This window comes from Rhinolophus sinicus, chromosome X (assembly GCF_036562045.2).
Source record: "Rhinolophus sinicus isolate RSC01 chromosome X, ASM3656204v1, whole genome shotgun sequence".
Lineage (NCBI taxonomy): Eukaryota > Metazoa > Chordata > Mammalia > Chiroptera > Rhinolophidae > Rhinolophus > Rhinolophus sinicus.
In genome coordinates, this window is record NC_133768.1 from 14,909,661 (window position 1) to 14,929,905 (window position 20,245).

Below are 20,245 nucleotides of genomic sequence, written 5' to 3' on the forward strand. Positions count from 1 at the left end.
ACTCTTGGGCAGGCTGGAAAACGGAAGTGATCACACTCTGGGGTGCTGCTGGCATTCACTCTTTTGAGCCAAATGCTGGGCAACATAGTGAATACAGTTTGTGAAAACTCACAGAGCAGTACGGTTAAGACTGGACCCTTTTCTGTATATATACTATACCTTAACACAAAGAAAAAATAAAGAGCATAGCAAAGCAGGGTTTTGTGCCTTTTTCTTCCCTCCATTCTTCAGCACAGGACCAGGAATGGAGTTAGGATGAAATCTCCAAGCTCAAAACTTTGGAAAAGTTTTATTTACCAATTTCAGGAGTATAATGGGACCCTGCTATACAATGACTGTCCAAAGGATTTGAGCTCCGAGTCTACTATTTCACAAAGCACATTTCCTTCCATACTGAGGTTCTAGTCTGTTTACTGGTGGGAACAAGAGGAAGACGAAGGCACACAGACTGACATTTATTGAGCACTTCCTAAGTTCAGGGCACTGTGCTTGAATCTCTACCTAGAGATTTTAAAAATGAGGTTCAGAGATGCTAAGTAAGTTATCGAAAGTCACACAGCCAATAAATGACAGGGCAGAAATTGAAACCTGATCCACAAAGCCAGTGTTCTTTCCTCTTTTCCAATTCCCTTCTGCCTCTTATATCACCAGGAGCAGTGGGATGTAATGATGGGACACATGTTGGTAAAATTTCATTATGGATCTGTTTTGGCAGTTTTTACTCCAGAAGGCAGAAAGGCAATTTTCTTAAAGAATAACTGGCATTTCCTATACTTTCCTGGATGGTGAGATGAAAGAGAGGCAGCTGTGGTCCTGCCAAATAGACTCAAAGTGACTGGAGGAATCATCCTGTGGTAAGTCCCGGCTCCCAGATGTTTCAGGCAAGGTGTCAGGCTTGGTTTATCAAAAGTCACCTGTGTCCAACTTAATTTGAGATGAATCACAGACCTCCATATAATAGCTAAAACTAGAAAGCTTTTAGAAGAACACAGAAAATTATGTGTACAACCACAGCCTGGAAGTAGCCAAAGGTCTGTTAGAGAAGACACAAAAGGTACCTTAAGAGAACAGTATCCTAAATTTGACTTCATCAAAATGAAAACTTTCTGCTCATCAAAAGTCACCAGTAAGCAGATGAATGAGCAAGCCACAGTCTGGGAGCAAATGTACACAAAACAGACTTCTGACAAAGCACTTGAACTTTTTGAATTCAATAATAAGATGACAATCCAATTCCATGGATAAATAGCTTGAACAGACACCTTACAAAGGAAGATATCCGCCTGGCCAAAAAGCACATGCAAAGGTGCTCAGCATCATTAATCATCAGAGAAAGGTGAATTAAAACCAGAATGAGAAAGCACTACACCACCCACTCACAAGGCCAAAATTGAAAAGCTCAATAATACAAAATGTTGGGGAGGACGGAAAGCCAAGAGAACCCTTGCACATCAGTGCTAAGACTGTAAAATGGTGGAACCGCTTTGGGAAAATGTTTGCAAGTTTCTTATATAGTGTAACATATATCTACCCTTCAATCCAACCATTCCACTCCTATGTATTTACCCACGAGGAATGAAAATATTTGCCCCCAAAAGACCTACATACAAATGTTCACAGCAGCTTTATTTGTAATCGCCCCCGACTGAGAACGATCCAAAAGCCCTTCAACAGAATGGCTAAACCAACAAGTATATGCGTGCAATGGAATAGCACGTAGCGTTAAAAAGGAACAAACCACTGGCACATGCAACAATATGGATCAATCTCCAAAACACGCTGCTCAAAGGAAGCCAGACACTGGGGTACTCACTGTATGAGTCCATGTATACAAAATTCTAGAAAAGGCACATCTAATCTGTAGTGACAGCCTATCTGTTATTGCCTGGGGCCAGCAATGAGAGTGGAGAGGGGAATGAGTGGGAGGGGACATGAGGGAACTTTCTGGACAGATGGAAATTTTAATGCGGTGGGTTTAGTTACACGGATTTAGGCATTCCTCCATGTTGTACAGCTAAGATTTGTGCATTTCAGTGTACAAATTTTACATTAAAATGTTTAAAAGTGTAATCAAGTATGGGGTGGTGAGTGGGTAGAGGTTAAGAAGAAATAAATGTGGCAGATTGTTAATAATAATAGTTGGCGGTGGGTAATGCACATGCTTGAAGTTTTCCATAATAAAAAAAAAAATGAGGAAAAAATCATTTACATCTAATGCTCCTGTTTATCTCCACCTTCTCTCTCCCCTCCACCCCGTGTCCAATTCTGCCGGGCCCCCGGGCTGCCTTCCCACAGACCCCGATTCCTGAGTGAACTCTGCTTCCTGCCAAGGTCCATGGCTCAACTCCTTCCTGCACTGCACCTTGCCACAGCCAACCACACCCCAAGGACTGCAGGCGTTTTTGCCACACCCCATCACACCCAATCGCTCAAAACCTGTGCAAGGTATTGGGAAACAAAAGTTTTCCAGCTTGCTTTGCAGAAGTTCAGTCCTCCCCCACCTATATTATTTGACCAGGATTTAAACAGCGCCTATCTCAAAACCTGGTACATAGAAGGCTTTAAAAAATAACTTATGGCTTGTATTCCAAATATATATTTGTAAGTCGACTGCTGGGAACTGAAAACACATTTTGCCCCAGTAACAGATATGTAACACACTGCTAATAACGTAGTAGCAGGCCAGCGCACAAAGATCTACCCTATCAACCCTAAAATGCACTCGAGGCCTAAACAGCAATGCCACCATTAAATGCTGCAAGTGCAATGCTTCTTTCATCAGTCAGCCCACATGACTGAGAGTTGAGGAAAGTTCCAGGCTCAGTGATGAGTCAGTAGCAGTTACACCAGCTTGAAACAAGGGAGGCTCAGGGAGGGGCCCTCAGGGGCAAGCCAGCAGCCAGGTCCAACAGAGGACCGCTGAGGCCCATCCAGGGGCCCGTGTGGTCTGGCCCCTGGGAATAAAGTCACTGTTGCCTGGGCCTGAGCACACCAAGCCACTGTCTCCAGCAGAGCAAGACGGTGAAGCCTTCTGAGTTACAACTGCATCTTTAATCTCCCACTGCACTTGTTTAAAACAAAATCACATTATAGAAAATATACATTATCAAAAATGTAGACAAACAAAAAGAACCAGCACACAATTCAAACCACTGTTTCCATTCCTGTGTGTCCAGTGTGAGTTCTAGTCTCTTCTATTAGATATACACCTCTGAGGAAAAAGCTCCAGACCCAGAAAAGTGTCATTAGGCTGTATCTTATTCCTTAATAAAATCACAATCACACTATGTCCATGCCTGGTCACCATTTTCCACGTGGTTTCTACAGAACACCACATTCTGATTTCCTATTGAGGGTAACAAACAAATTTTGCTTCATCTCAACAGGAGAAACTAAGTGTTATCTGTGTCCACTGAGAGTTATTCTAAGAAGGAGCTGGATAGATATTCCTAGGAATCACTCAAAGAGTAGCAAAGAAAATTCCATCTGATTCCTTGCCATTGAAGAGTTCACAGTCTGGCAGATCAATCATTAAATCAATAATTATTGAAATCACAATTGTGTTACTTGCTAGCAAAGCAAACCTCAGTGTGCATGACACTGACAGAGAGAGGGGGAGGAGTCTGTGAAAGTGGCCTTGAAGAGCTGACATTGAAGGCTGAACAGGTTTTGAACAGAGAAAGATTGTAAGGTGGCAGAGGGTGGCAGGATACAGTGGCTTCTAAGCAGATGATATATATTGGAACCTACCAAGAGTGACCCAACCTTGAGATACCAGTCAAAAAGCTGTTGGGAGTAACCTGGATGACAGAAGATAATGCTCAGACCAAGACGGTAGCAGGGGCACCTAGAGAGACGTGAAGCAGATTTGAGAACCATTTGGGAAGTGACAGACTGGATTTGGCAATGGGGGAGGGGTGGAATCAAGACTGACTCCTGGGTTCTCACTGGAACTGCTAGGCTGATGATTTCACTCATTAATGTTTACTTATATAAGAGAAGGCAGTATCTAACTACTGCCCTTATATTCTGCTGGAAATAGATTTGGCCAGTCTCCTGACCATGTATAGATGTCAAGTAAAATGTACATTACACAACCACCAAACGCACATGTCCCACAATCATCTTCCTTTGAACTTTATGCATTTTCCAGAATAATGAGGAAAGGGTATGCACCAAATTATAATTCTTAAGGCATCCTTAAGGCTCTTTCTTGAGTGGGAGCCGATGCACCTGTGAATTAAGCCCAGTAAAGCTAGCTGAGAGATGCAGTCATTCATTTCTAGAAGAATTCCTGGCAGGCTATATTAGTCAGGAAAAGCTAGGCTCTGCTGCCGCAACAGACAAATCACCAAAATTTCAGTGGCTTAACTGCCATCTTGAACAAATGACCTTCACGTTTGCCATCACAGAGGCAATGAGAGAGAGAGGTGGCAAACTGTCTAACTTCCTCAGTTGTTTTCAAAGTGACACTTGTTGGTGACGCTCACATTTCATTGGCCCACACTAGTCACAAGGGTACAAGCTAACTGCAAGGGAAATTAGGAAATGGCATAGAATATATGGATGCTTGGTGGCATTGCCATACAGCACATCAAGTTAATAAAGAATCCTCAAGGCCGGCCCGGTGGCTCAGGTGGTTAGAGCTCCATGCTCCTAACTCCGAAGGCTGCCGGTTCGATTCCCACATGGGCCAGTGGGCTCTCAACCACAAGGTTGCCAGTTCGATTCCTCGACTCCCACATGGGATGGTGGGTTCCACCCACTACAACTAAGATTGAATATGGCATCTTGAGCTGAGCTGCCGCTGAGCTCCCGAGCTTTCAACCACAAGGTTGCTGGTTCGATTCCTCGACTCCCGCAAGGGATGGTGGGCTGTGCCCCCTGCAACTAACAATGGCAACTGGACCTGGAGCCGAGCTGCACCCTGCACAACTAAGACTGAAAGGACAACAACTTGACTTGGAAAAAGTCCTGGAAGTACACACTGTTCCCCAATAAAGTCCTTCCCCTTCCCCAATAAAAATCTTTAAAAAAAAAAAAAAGAATCCTCAAATAATATCATAGATGCAGAAGCTAGACATAACCCACGTAAAGGGCAGCACATGGAACTAGATAGAGCTGGTCTTATTTTAAACCATAACATATCCTACTTTTGCAGAAAGCCCAATGTTACTGTTGGATAAAACTAACAGAATCACTAAAGTATCATTTAACACAAAAGGAAAAAAATGACCTGGCTTCCAAAACCAGTGAAACCAGGAAAGAAGCTAAAATGTCTCCTCCCATTGCTGATATTAACCCGATGGTCCAAGCATCTCAATTCTATTTTCTTGGTCCACAGCAGCAGTGTGTGGAGCCCCATGATTAGCATATGTGATGAACACTGACGATCCACTACATGAGATGCTACATGGCCTAACTTTCTCTTAGGAAGTCATGGCCTAGGAGACACTATTCTGGCAGTTGGGCTAGATTTTCATAACCCAAGTTGCACTCTCTTACCATTACAACAACCCCATCTTAGTAGCCTAACTAAATAAAATCTTCCCTCTTGCTTATGCAAAGTCCAAAGTGGATGTTCCTGCTCCAACAGCTATCCTCCAAAGAGTGGCCCAGGGACCCGGGCACCTGCCTTCTTATGCCACTGCCATCTTCTACACTGAGCCTCCAAGGTTCCCATGGAGACCATGGAAAGGGACAAGAGAGTATGGGAAGGTCTACTAGATACACCAACACCTTGGCCCAGAAGTGACAGACATCCCTTGTACTTGCATTTCATTGGCCAGAACGAGTTATCCGTCCCATCTAAACTCCAAGGGTGCTAAAAAAAAAAAAATGTAGTTCTCGCTTCTCAGCAATAATTAGGAGTATGAATCTCCTGGTCACCCAGCTATCTCTGCCACACTTTGTATCCTCCAAGTGAGTCTGGTACAAGCCAGCCAGAAAAGGGGTATCGTCAGGATAGCACAAAGCCGAACAACTCATCTGGAGACTGAAGCTCTGGTTTGGGTCTTTTTATCAATGTTCAGAAATGTGAGGATTTCCTGTTGTAGGTGGCAATACCTCACAACTTTTCAAATCGCTGTGAGCATAACTGAAGACAAAGTTCAGAAGTCGGGCCTCTAAGTGAGGAAAGGAGCATTCAAATGTGGTTCAGAGAGTAGGGAAGTTAGGCAGAACCAGTCACTGCAGGGAGGGGAAGATAACTTACACCCCAGGGCAGTTAGGGACAGGGTTCGATCAAAGGGGCTATTCTTGACATTTGAGTAGTTAATAGCTAAGGCAAGAAGGCTGCAAATAGCATATAAGTGGAGGCCCTTAGATCGGTCATTAACTAACCAGCAGACTAAATGGAGAGTAAACCTACATCAATAATATGGTACACTTCCAGGAGATAAATGTATTGTATTCTACTGGACCAGATCTCAGTTTAAGAATTGATAACACGTTAAGTGTATTCAATTATCGCATCCAAGGAGAATAGAGCTTCCATGGTCAAGTGTTTTGGGAAAGCATGAGACAGAGTTAGACAGGTTTCCTTCCTGCAGGATGTCTCGGTCTTAGACAGGTTCACAGGCACTGAGAACCCGCAGGAGGGAGACAGAGCACACACGTGAACAGGGAGAGGAGACTGCTCTGTGTAAACACACTCCACACACAAAGTTAGCTGAAGCCGTGACTATGGATTCTGTTCAAGTGGAGAAACGGGCACTTCAACAAAAGGAGTCAAGGCATATCCAGAAGAAGGGGGTTCTTCTAGGAAAAAAAAGACATGTTTTATTCTCCAAATACTGGAAGTAATCGAGTGATTGATCCTCACTTGAATCTGATAGTTCGACCGAATTCAAGATTCTCATCTTTGAAGATGGATGATGGATGCTAAAAAACAATAAAATAACAGCTGGCACTTCTATGGGCCAAAGGCACGCAGAGATGGCCACCGCCTCTGCTAAAAGTGAATGAGACATCCCTCAAAAAATTAAATTACCATATGACCCAGCAATTCCACATCTGAGTATATACCCCAAAAAGTGAAAGCAGAGACTCCAACAGATATTTGTACACCCATGGTCACTACAGAATTATTCACAATAACCTGAAGATGGAAACAACCCAAATGCCCATGGACAGCTGCATGGATTAACATAATGGCATATGCATACAATGGAGTATCATTTAGCCTTAAAAAGGGCATCCTGACACCTGCTACGACACGGATGAAACTTTGAGACATTATGCTAAGTGAAATAAACCAGACACAAAAAGACAAATACTGTATGATTCTACTTACATGAAGTATCTAGAACAGGCAAATTCATATAGACAGAAAGCCAAACGGTGGTTACCAGGGGCTGGGGGGCAGGGAGGAATGGCAAGGTATTGTTAAGGGGTGCAGAGTTTCTGTTTGGGATAATGAAAACATTCTGGAGATGGACATAGGTGATGATTGCATGACAGTGCAAATGTAGTTAATGCCAGTGAAATACACGCTTCAAATGGTTAAAATGGCAAATTTTATGTTATGTATATTTTACCACAATTAAAAAAAAAAAGCCAATGAGCTGCTCTCCCCCTTCATGGCCCATGGCAGTTTTCTTTCACAACAGCTTCCACTTTTCTTGCTTAGGGTGAAGGCCTGCCTGGGGCTCTGCCACAGCCCATCAAATCATCCAGGCACCCGTGACATGTACTCTCCGAGTTAGACCCACACAGGACCACATAAACCTTCACACAGAGATGGAAGGCACAGCCCACCCCAGCCGTGACTTGTTATGAGAACACGAGATAGGAAGTGCTTAAGTTTCACATCTGTCATATGATCCTCCCTAAAACACACTTGGGCAGGTCAATAGTTCCCCTCTCCCACAAGCATTTTGCTAGAACACCACTGTCCAATGGGACCTCCTGTGATGAGGAGAATGCTCTCTTCACTGTGCCTGTTGAGCACTTGAAATGTAGCTAGTGCAAATAGGGAACTAGCTTTATTTGATCGCATTTTAACTAGCTTAAATGTAAATAGCCACTTGTGGCTACCATACTGGACAGAGTGGTTTTAGAACTTTTACAAAGAAGCCGAAGTGACAGACTGGTATCTTTTGGGTGGCAATGCAAAAAAAAAACTGAGTGGTAGAGATCAGGAAGTCAAAACAGGTGGTGGGGAGGGGGTATTGTCTGTTTACTCCATAAACCCTCTTATTGGAGATGTGTATAGCCTTTATCAAACCTATGAAAAGAACCTTAGTTAAAATGATATACTGAGAAATGATCTATTCAAGACCAGGCAAAGGTCAACCAGAGGAGGTACATGGTGCAATAAAAAATTCTGGGCAATCTGGACCCAGAGCAAGAACAGGTGAAGTGCCTGTTGCATACCTCTGAAAGCCCAAGATTTCTGACTGAACCTTCACACCCAACCAGAAGGAAGGTCCTGTTAGGAGATGACGGCCTGTTACGCACACATACCACACCACCCCAGAGATGCAAAGCCACAGCATACCAATTTTTCAGAGCTGGCACCAGCAGGCAGGAGGCTACAGTTCTGCCTAATGGCAAAAGGGACATTGAATTGTTCAAAGAAGCATTTGTTCCAACTCCAATTTCAATGGAGAACGAGAAAACCGAATGGTCAAGGGGTTCCAGGTGAAGTGGGCTCCTGAACAACTTTTTAAAAAGATGTTGTTTTAAAGAGTGGTCAGAAATGTCAAGACTGTTTTCTACCAGCTCAGCTACGACTTGTTTGAACAAGCCTGACACCCCACCCCCCTTCCAGCTGGTGAGGATTTGCTCTGCAGAAAACAGATCAGTGTACCTTGGACAAAGGATGAATGGTGATAAACCTGGCTTACTACTTCAGGATGGTGTGACAGGTGTGTCAAAGAAACTCTTGGTTTACCTTCCCATATGCTTCCAGGTTTAGGGTAGGCACTGTTACTCTTTTGACCAGTGGAGAAACCAAGGTACAAGGACTCCCAGGTAATCACAGTCTCGAAAACAATACTTATGAACGTCACCCAAAGTGGCAGAAGCCTGTCACATAGACCTGAAAGGGGTGGTAAGAAAAAGAGCCAAACAACAGTCCACTCCACACCTGGGGAAACTCTTGTCAACCAAAGGTATTGATTTTAAGGCTGAGTTTTATGACAACACATATTACAATGAACTTAGAGACCTAGAGCTCCATTCCTGCAACGAAGGAAAACCCTGATCTCTGAATGCTTGTGCATTATGGGATAAAATCTGTCACACTGGTGGTAGAGCACAGCCCCACCATCAGTGTGTGTTGGGGACAGGGAATAAAGTGTGCAAAAGAACAATGGGACATTTCTAAGAAGCACACATACACACACACACACACACACAAGTGTAACACACCAATTCCCACCCTTGGCTGAGAATGGAGTCACTTGGGAAGCATTAAACAATCGGAGGCCTGGGATGCTGAAGGCATGGGTCTGGGATACAGTCTGGGCATCGGGAGTTTTAGAAGCTCCCCAGGTGAATCTAATGTGTAGTCAGTGTGGGGACCCACTGCTGTAAGGCACATGCAGGAGTGAAAAAGTAAAAGTTGGATAACTGGTGGGGAGAGGGGCTCAGCATCGTCTGGGTTATAGGCTGTTTCTTGAGTCATCTGATGTTGAAGGAGACTGGAGCATAATAAACAGGTGTAAATGACTGTGGCCTCTGTTTTACTATCTGTAAAAGGGTATAATGCTGCCCACTGTCCCCTCCCCCAAATGCCAGGCAGTGCCTTTGTCGAAAGAGACAGAGGGTGCTAGGATGGGGCGGAACCGGTGCAGGCAGGAGTGGGGTGGAGGTGAAGAGGGCACCTGCCTCACCTGCGTCATAGAAGGCGTCGAGCACAGCCGTTTCTCCGAAGTCGAGCTCCCCGAAGGGCACAGAGGTGAGGTGGGCGCCCTCAGCCTCGCAGGCCCGCAGCAGGCACTGTCGCGCCCCCACCTCGGGGCCGCCGGCCGCGCCGCCCTGAGGGCTCTCGCTGCACACGTATACTGCCCGCAGAGCCCGCCGCGGCCCGCCCTCACCCCCAGCGCTCTCGGCCGACGCATCGGGCTCCCCCTGCCCCGCCAGCCCCGCCGCGCCCTCGCCCCCGGACGGCAGCGGGCACTGTGGGGACTCGGCCGCCGCCCCGAGCGCCCCGGCCGGGGGAATCCCACCGCCGCTCTCCATGTGGCCTCTCCGCGCTAGTGCCTGGCGGCAGCGCTTGACTAAGAGGCCACAAGTAGTCCCGGCACCTGCTCCTGGGGCGCGGTTGGAGAGCTGAGGGCCAGCGCGTGCCGGAGGCCCCGCGGCCGGCAGGTGACAGCGGGACCCCTGGGTTGCAAGCCGAAGCTCGAGCCCCACGGCCCCTGAGCGCCCTTTGAAGGCCTGGGAGAGAGAGGCGGGGGCTAAGAACGTCAGAGGGAGCGGAGGGTGTGGGGAGGCCTGGGAGGGGCGGAGGGGCAGGAGCCGGCAGGGTGCCCCCTGCCGCCTCCCCCAGGCAGCGCCCCGAGGGGGGCGGATTCGTGACTTTCAGGATTTTGTGGTTGGCATCTCTCCAGCCTGACCAACTTTTGTTTTTCTCAAAACAATTTGAGGCTTTTCAAACAGAGTTAAAAAATCTCGCAAAGCGCTGGTTGGGTATAAACTATTCAATTCCAAACTAAATGGAGATGTAGTTTTAATCCAGAATAGAGTTGAGAAGGTGCTTACTTAAAATGCCTCTGATTTTACACTGCTTATCCTCAGTTGCTAACAGCATGGCCCTCCTGAGCAGTCGTGGAGGCCTGCTCCTCCTTTCACTGTGAACTTGACAAAGCACCGGGATGAAACAGCAACACATTTTAGTTGCCTGGAAAATAGACTCCACACAGGCTGCCTGTCCCACCTATGAAATGCTATGAACTCACAGGAATCTTTACTCTGGATCTGACCCACCTCACAATCATAGGCCCACCTATTAAAAAGTAGTATTACCACTGCAGGTAGTACTTATATTTAAAGATAGGATGCACTGGATATTGTCACAAGGTTTTTAGTTTTTCATATTAAATAACAGTTTTATTGAGATATGATTCACAAACCATCCAATTCATCCATTTAAGTGGTTTCTAGTATATTCAGAGTTGAGCAGCCATCACAATCAGTTCTAGAACATTTTCATCACCTGCCCCCCAAAAACCTAGTACCCATTAGTAGTCACTTTCCACCCACCCTTCCCCCAACACCCCTCAGCCCTAGGCAACCGTCAATCTACTTTCTGTCTTTATAGATTTGCCTATTCTGGACATTTCATATACATGGAACCATACAATGTGTGGACAGAGGTTTTCCTTTGTCATTGGGTATATACCTAAGAATAGGAATTTTGGGTCATATGGCAATTCTATGTTTAGCCTTTGGAGAAAATGCCACTGTTTTCCAAAGTGGCTCCACCATTTTACATTCCACCAGCAGTGCACAAGGGTTCCAATTTCTCCACATCCTCACCAACACTTCTTATTGTCTTTTTGATTATAGCCATCCTAGTAGGTGTGAAGTGATATCTCATTGTGATTTTAATTTGCATTTCCCTGATGATTAATGCTATTGAGCATCTTGTCATGTGCTTATTTGCTATTTGCATAACTTCTAAACGTCCATTCGGATCCTTTGTCCATTTTTAAACTGGGTATTTGTCTTTTGATTATTGAGTTATATAAGTTCTTTATATATTAGACACGTGATTTACAAATATTAATATTTTCTCCCATTCTGTGGGTTGTCTTTTCACTTTCTTGATGGTATCCTTCGCAGCACATCACAAGCCATTTTGACACAATCCAGATAGGATTTACCTTATAAAACAACATTTGGCTTTTCTTCATGTTTTGATGATGATACAGTCCATTCCTCCACCCCACTCCCCCAAAAAGCAGAAATTGCCAGTATAAATCTTTGAAGAAATCCTGCCCTAATTCCAGTCCTGGTAGAAATTAGGAACTTCACAAATGACATTAATATGTACCCTCTTTTGTGGCCAATGAATGGAAAATGGGCTCTGAGGACATCTGTAAAAACACACAGGCCAGAATTGGGAAGAGGAAAGCTAGGGAAAACTTTCAATACCTCTGTTCTAAGACTTTTTTTAAATATGATGCTATTATACAAAGGACACATTTTCTTTGTAACCTTGTAATGCATAATAATAGTAATTCTTCTAATGTGCTGGTTTGTCAGAGATTATTCCAATGAATGGCACAGCCTCAGAAGGGCAAACATGCCCATTTCACAGTGCTTGCCAGTGTCTTGCTGTTACCCCCACTTCAATCATCCCGTGTTCCTTCCGTCTTTCATTAGGGACCTGCTGACTAAATAAGACATACAGGAGCTGTGAGTTCTCTTGAATAATATCCTCTTCTAAACACAAATCCTGCTGAGTAAAGAGCCCAGCATTTACCCAGCTAACAAGCGCATTCCCTGTAGGTGGCGTTGGCACACACACAGCCCACCTTCTCCTTGTCTCCAGTAGTAATTTGCACACCTGAGACATGCCCCAGCCCCTGCTCTCTTTGTCCTTCCTACCCCGCTGTAGCCCCACTGAGGAGAAAATTGCCAAATGCTGGATTAGTCTTTTCTGTTTAGTTGAACAATTGTTCTGTTCTAACCCCTTACTAAGCGCACTTCCTGGAACCACTTTGCCCCAACAAAGAGGTGTCATTTGGACAAGAACAGTGGATTGACCAGTAGAGTAGAGGCACTGTAGCTACAGAGCAAGACTAAATCTAGGCATTTTCCTTTATTTTACTTTAGGCTGGTTATTCATACCAAGTGTGGTCAAACTAATTAGTTCTTTGACTCATTCAACCTTGTAAAAAATATTTTAGTTGCCATTTCAGTGTTGCTTAGTTACTTTTTTATTGTACCCAAGGGCCAAGAGAAAATAGTGACAAAAGAGAAACAACCACATTGCACAATATCATATGTATTTGGTAGAAAATCTTTAACATATATTGCAGGGCAACAAGGATTTATTGAGCATCTATTATGTGTCAAGCACTGTCTTGGGGCTGAGGCTATCATAGTGAACAACACAGCCAAAGTCCCTGCTGTCATGTTTGATACAGATACAGAGAGAGAGAGAGAGAGAGAGAGAGAGAGAGAGAGAGAGGGCTATAGACAGATGTACCTGTGTATAGATGCTATAAGTATTGTATGGACATAGATTATTGTAATATGCCATAAAATACAAGAAAAACAAATAGGATGGATGGAACTCATCAGAACTATTAAGCATAGATTGTACATGAAGTACTAGCTTATGAAATACAAGTGAAACTCATAGGATGTTTTAAATATACATAATGAGTAAGCAAGTACTCATAGCTTGTGAGAAAAAGGTGGACTTCAGAAAACGTCTTAAAAATTGTTATTTTCCTCTAAGACACGCTACAGATGGAATATATGATGGAACAAACAAGAGTGTTACTTATAGATAGGTAGGGATGGAAAGACCACAAGTCATTAGGCATGAGCATGCAATCTGTGAACTGACAGTTCTGTCACCCCTAAATCAACCACCCACTGGTGACACCCAGTAGGGTGCCATTCTTGTCCCACGTGTACCTTCTACCTTCTTGAACATATGGAATATAGTTAAAATACTGTTTGAACATCCTTGTCTTCTAATACTATTATCTATTTTATTCCTGGATATTTCTATTGATTTTTCTCCTGATCGTGGGTCATATTTTCCTGCTGCTTTGCATGCCTAGCCTCTTTGATGCGGTGACATCTGAGCATGTGACTAGCCAGAAGGAAGAGATCCAGACCTCACGACCAGCAAGGTTTAGGAGAATATAACCTTAGAGGCAGATGGCTGGTTAGTCATGTTTGTATACTAATGTTAATTCAACTATGTTTATAACCAAGTTAAAAAATATTTTTGCTAAAAATCTCAGGTAATTCACACTTACACTCCACTGCTAGGAATTATCTTAAGGATAAATCAGAAATGGGGACATAGATTTATGCCCAAAGATGTTCATCACAGCTTTATAATATAAAAAAATTAGAATTAACCAAAATGCCCTTCTTTCCATGACCTCCCCACCCTCAAGGTTCCATTGCCACCTCTCCTCTGCAGTTTCAAAGCCCCTGGACTTCTTTCTGCTCATGTTTTCAGACTGTGCAAGACTTGCCTGCTTACCTGTCTTCTTCCCCCCATTTGAGCTCCATGAGGACAGGAGCACGTTGCATTCAGCACCTATCATGGTGTCCGGCACATTGTAAGAAACATATTCAAGAAAGACTGGTTAAATGCTCTCTGGCATATCTGTAGGCAGAATATTATGCAGCCATTACAAATCATGTTTGTGAAAACAATTAATGACAAAGAAATGATCATAATAAGTATAAAAAGCAGACTACAAAACTATATACACAGAATAACCTCCATTATGAGACACCAAAATAATTAAAGGCTATATCTGAATGAGATTAGGATAATTTCTGCCTTTCTCTTCATCGTTTTTAGTTTCTACTTTGGGTATGATATTATTAGGTTGGTGCAAAAGTAATTGCGGTTTTCGCCATTACTTTTAACCTTTTAAACCGCAATTACTTTTGCAGTAACCTAATAGCTTCATAATCAGAAAAATATATATGTTAGTTAAAAATACTTAAGGTGACTGGGTTCTACATTTGAGTGCACAGTCTTAACTCTGATTCTCCAAACCTTAGAAGATTCATTGGTAGGACTCTTGTCAACAGGCACATCCTTAGCACGTGGAGGGCTCCCCTTACCTCGAAGGCCCGCATCCTCAGCTCCACCTCTGTTTCAACTTCCTCACCTCCCCCCTCCCAGAATCTCAGCACTACATTCCTTTAAAAGTAGGTCAATTCTACCTCCAGGCCTAAAGTTCCCTCTGAGTCTTCTCCCTCCCTCAATCCATGTCTTTTTCCTTATTCCATTTTCACTTCCTCCAAGGAGTCTGCCCGGATTGAGAGCAAACAAGAACATTTCTTAAGCAGCTCCCGGGACCAAGGCAGGGGGATTGGTGGGTGTTTCATACAAGTGTCCAGTCCGTGTTCACCTACCTCCCTTTAGCATTCAACAGCAGAGCTTCAGCCCCAGCCAAGCGCTCAGTTCTCTCAGATTGAGATTCAGGCTAGGAAATAATCATGAAGCTTGAAGAGAATTCACTCCATTTCTCCTACGACATCTGTTTTTCTTTTGAGGAATAACCTTGGAAATGTTATTGATCTCTTTATGTTTTTTCTCTTTGGCTTCAGGATGGCCTTATCAGCTTGGTTAGTTTAAAACTTGGTTTGTAAACCCCTTAAAACTTTGTTTTTAATTAATAGAAACTATAATGAAGTTTTGCATGTCCAAGGCACTTTTCCATCAAAGAGCTCAAGGCTTGCCAACAAATCGTAGTTTTCTGAAGAACTACTAGTAACATTCTACAGGGGTGAAAGGGAAGGGAGGCATTTACGACTTAAATACATCGCTGTATCTGCATAATGTAACTAAACTTCTTACCACTTGATGAGAACTGCCCCATGAAACTGGTTTTCCAGGAATTCAACTCTCCTCTTTTGTTCAGTTTTTTTCTCTTTCTGTTTTTTTTTTTCCTCAGAAAATTCTAGCTACAACCTACAGGTTACCTTGTTCTGTTGTTTGCTTGAAATATTTTTACCACCTGTTGCTCCAACAAGAAAAAAGGAATAGCCTAGTTTACTGTGGATTCTGAATTCACAAACATGATGAGCACACACTGTCATTTACAGGAAGGGGCTGCCCCCCCAGTCCCTCCAATTTGGAATCAATTAAAAAGGCATGAAATAAAACCACCTCTCAGGGACCAGCATCTACTTCATGGACCCTCCTGGGCTTCAGGGGCCGCCTTCCACTCCACGTGTTGGGAACCAAGCTTCAGTGATCCAGGAACAGAACTAGGAATGACAGTGAGTGGGTCACCACCTTACGATACATGACCCCCTTCTCTGTCCTTACACCACGATGAACATTTATTTTTGGCTGGGAAAGAGTTTTCTCTGTGTTGGCCATTGTGTTCCCTCATTAGAGCTAATTTTAGGAATGGCATCTTCCTGCCCAGGCTTAGGTCATAATCGCCATGCCTCCCTTCTCTCTGTTGGGATCAGCCATGCTGAACACCGATCACCCATGCACATGTTGCTTTGTTACAGTTCTCATTTGTATAAAACCAAAGAAAACAAGCTTTTCACCAAGGCATCTGCATGCTAAAACATCCTGATATTAATTTGTGCTAAAATAACGAGGACTAAAACCTAATCTAATACAAAAAAGGAGACCATGATGACCTCAGGTTATAATACAAAGGCCTTTATAGGACCTAGGGATTATTTTTATACAGACTGTGGCAACTGTGAGCAATAAATTATACACCCTGTAGTTTTTCCCATCAAGGAGCTGGTTATGAAAGGAAATAAAACCCCACCATTAGTAACCAAAGACACACACGTGGTAATAGATACAGGCTGTCTTTATGGGAGAAAACAAATCATGTACTTGAGTATGCTGTCTAGAGGGCTCTGTATAAATAAAAGTGGCTTTACACAATTATTTGAATGATAACTTAATGATTTTTACATTAAAAAAGAATTTAGACCTAACTAGAGTTTTCTGCTTAAATATGAATATAACATTCAACAATTTAAAAATGGAATTCACAACCACAAATTTTAATGGACTATTTCTGTTCACTTCGGAAAGATAGGTGTGTGTGGGGGTGCACTATATCCCATGTCCTCTGAAGACATTTCTATAAGAGTAATCAAATTGTGTAAAATGGACAAAAATGGTTTGAATTCCAAATCATTCCTCTTGGACCAGGACAACTATGACCAAAAATATTTTCACAAAATTTCATTTTAATCATCTTCGTTACAAAGCACAATACTTAAGACTTTTCTAAATACAACTTTAGAAAATGAAGCAAAAAAAATAATCTCCATAGATGCTGGTTGAGTCCATGCTAAATGCAAAATAATTGTTTCAAAAGTGATACTTTCAAGCTTTTCAATATTCTTGACGGGTCCATTTTGTAAAGAGTAAAGATGGTGGCTGTTCAGGCAGTGGAAGGTCCAGTTCCATGATGTAGAATCTTCTTGCTGGTTAGCCCAAAGGGCAGTAATGAAGCTGGATACCCCAACTTCTCCTTCTAGAATTGCTTCTCCCTCTCCTTATACAAAGAAAGCCAGTGGCCTCTACAAAGGGAAGGTGACAGCCCTCTATATTCCAGGTCACCAGTGCCCCACAAGGGCACTCCAACCTCTCAATTTAGTTATTAACAATACTAGTCTGTATACACATTATATAAAACTATATCATTAGGGATTTTCATGATGAATAAATGAGAAATCCAAACGTCAAAGAATCCAATCCTCATTCTTATATTAGGTGGTGGAAAATCTCTGAAGCCTTCAAGTTTAACACAGAAACAGTCAAGGGGGACGGGAATGTTTTATGCTACCCTTGGAAACTTGGCGCTCGTGGCCCCAAGCACACTGAGAGCAAGGCTGCTGAAAAGGCAATATGCCAGACATGGGAATGAAGGCTGGGAGGTTTCTTTCTTTATACACTCCCTTCCCTTAACTCCCTTCCTTAACCCTGGAAGAACAGGTGTCTGGGCTCTATAAATACTCTGGAGGAAGTAGCAGCCTCAAGCAGCAAAGCTAAGTATGTGGGCAAGAGGAGAGGGAGAAAGAGAAAGGAAGACACATTTGTTTGTAATACTTCCAATGATCAATAACATGTGGTGATTTTTTTTTTTTTTGCATCACTCCTTCAGTATTATCAGCTCTCATTCTTCGTGGTTGTGCCAATCTATTAATGTTTAGTAGTTCACTCTAAAACTCAGGAAATAGACAAAGCAGCTTTTTTTAGAAACACATAAAACATCATCAGGGGCCATTAAGGGACCACCCCACCCCCACCCCAATCCCCAAACAATCTTGCAATACAGTATGCCCCTTATTTCCGCTAAGGATGAGAAAACAGTTATATAGTCTAAGGCTGAACTGTTCATTTGCTACAAAGATAAAGTGGACAAGCAAACACCAGTTTCCTTGAGATGGAAAAAGCAATTCCATAAATGCCAGAAAGATCCAATGGCTATACTTTAACAAGAGCCTCCCCCCGCCCCATTCCCTTGGACCTGAGGAAGGGGTTACAAGAGAGTGAGGCAAATGACATTATGTGAGTACAGTTTAAACAATAACACACACGGATAACCCAGTGCAGGAAATAATACAACTTCCCCCCCTTGTTTTCATTTGCATTTTACTTTTATTTATTTTTGCTTTAATAACGCATATTCTGTTCACGCAAAAAGTGCAAAGGACAGAAAGCAGGGGTTTTACTTGGCTGATGAAAAATCAAGCAGGGGTGACATTTCTAGTTTCATGAACAACCTAAAACTAGGAGAACTTAAAAGTCGCAGCTGGTACCACAGAGCACGCGCAGCTTCACAGCCGTCTCCTCTGAGGACCTTTGGCTAGGGGAGAGAAGCTGTGAAGACAGTGGCCTCTAGTGGACTTTGATAAGCGGCTAAAAAAAAACCAAACTTTTTAAATTTATTTTTTTATTTTTTTGAATCATGGTAGCTGCATCACAAAAGCTCCAATCAAGAGGATGGTAAAAAGAAGGCACAGATCATTGCAAATACCAGATTTTCTCTTTCTCTTTTTGTAAATATACCATCATATATAAGCTAAAATTGATCTCAGGATGGTGGGGTTTGCTGGCAGGGGAAGAATGGGTTGGACCTAAAATTGCATATGTAATAGACTCCTAGAGGGGACATAAAGCGAGGCAGCTTTCCGCCTGCAGCAAAAGAATGGGACGCTCGCTCCGGACTATGTGTAATACAAATACTGGGGGAATCTGTGACAAAACACGATTAAAAAATCATAAAATTATAAAGCTTGTAAACGAATAATCTGAAATTACATTTTATTAATGGAAAATATCATCAAAATAGTACCACTATGGACTAAACTGCCTGAGTTTTCGTTTCGCATGAGATCTCATAGTAAAAAAAGCCTTTAGCACAATTTGCTCTGTTTAAGTCACAACCAGTGCCAGACCCAGGACTAGACCATGGGGTAGTCTCCTCTTGGATGGAATTTGTGTTGTGCTATCAAGACTTTTGTGCTAATCTTTCAAACAGGGACATATTGAGGCAAATCTTTAATCTTTTGGCACAAGGTTATTTTGGCTGGGGCGGACAATTTGAGTCTTAGACTCAGGATGAATAATGCAACATTTCATTTATCAAGTATTCATTTTGATTGAAGAGCTTTCTTTATGTCATTAACTTCCATCTATAAAGGAAAAACAAGAGCCAACAAAATCATAATGAATTGGCTGGTTTGACAGAAACTAAAAGATAATCAACCTGGTTGAAAGAAAATTATCAACCTGACAATTTTAAGAGCCAAATGGGTAAAAGGACATGTGAATTTAAAGTTGGTAACAATGCCACAAATGACACAACCCCAAACGAACAGGCACACAGATGCAATGCACTAGGAAATGGAGGCTGTTTTCATTCTCACGCTACCAGTACCCAAAATTTGTCAAAAGCAGCAATAGTTCCAGTTTCCTGGCGAGAAGGCAGCGCAGGCTGTCGTGACACACTGGACCACCTGGCAGTGTTGGATGGCAGCTGTGGTTGGGCCCAGGGTGGGGGGGTGTCTATCAGCACCCCCACAGTGATGACAAGCAGTTACCTATCCTTTCTTTAAACAGCATGGATCCTAATTGCCACCTAGGGCACCAACTGGGTGAAAGCTGGAAGTCTCCCTTTGGCCATTTGGTAATGGCTGGGTCGGATCAGAGGCTAGAGGGGGACAGGGCTCTGATGCCCGGGCAGGACTGACGTGGGCACCAGGAAGAAGTAACAAGATGAAATCCAAGTGCTGAATGAGGCCTCTGGAGACAGGGGGGTGGGGTGGGGAGGGGGACCTCCCCAGAGGACATGTTTCAGGTAAATTCCAAATGAGAAACCCAATCGGGGGCACATTCCCTAATGTCTCCCTTCCCCAAAACTTCCTGGATCCCAGGAGAGGATGTGAAGAGAGCCTATCCAATTCTAAGAAAAGTGCCATAGGAAGCACGCCTAAATCTGCAGAGACGTAACAATCGTTTAGTTTCAAAATAGAGCCCTGATGCTGCCCCCCACCCCCAACTGAGCCTCCCACCAGGCAGCAGGACCCCGAG

At 43.3% G+C, this 20,245-nt stretch overlaps 2 protein-coding genes across 10 annotated transcripts in view; both read right to left on the reverse strand.

The window, feature by feature from the left end:
* Positions 1-10,397, reverse strand: part of MAP3K15 (mitogen-activated protein kinase kinase kinase 15) — a 119,081-nt gene extending 108,684 nt beyond the window's left edge. The window contains exon 1 of the mRNA XM_019755417.2: positions 9,840-10,397. Coding sequence (XP_019610976.2) covers positions 9,840-10,188 — 349 coding nt within the window. The 5' untranslated portion in view covers positions 10,189-10,397. The remainder of the gene's footprint in view (positions 1-9,839) is intronic.
* Positions 10,398-16,873: 6,476 nt separating this feature from the next.
* SH3KBP1 (SH3 domain containing kinase binding protein 1) overlaps positions 16,874-20,245 on the reverse strand; it is a 321,598-nt gene continuing 318,226 nt past the window's right edge. For all 9 annotated transcript variants that reach the window (XM_019755429.2, XM_074323349.1, XM_019755427.2 and 6 more), the window contains one exon: positions 16,874-19,347. In XM_019755429.2, coding sequence (XP_019610988.2) covers positions 19,306-19,347 — 42 coding nt within the window. In that variant the 3' untranslated portion in view covers positions 16,874-19,305. The remainder of the gene's footprint in view (positions 19,348-20,245) is intronic.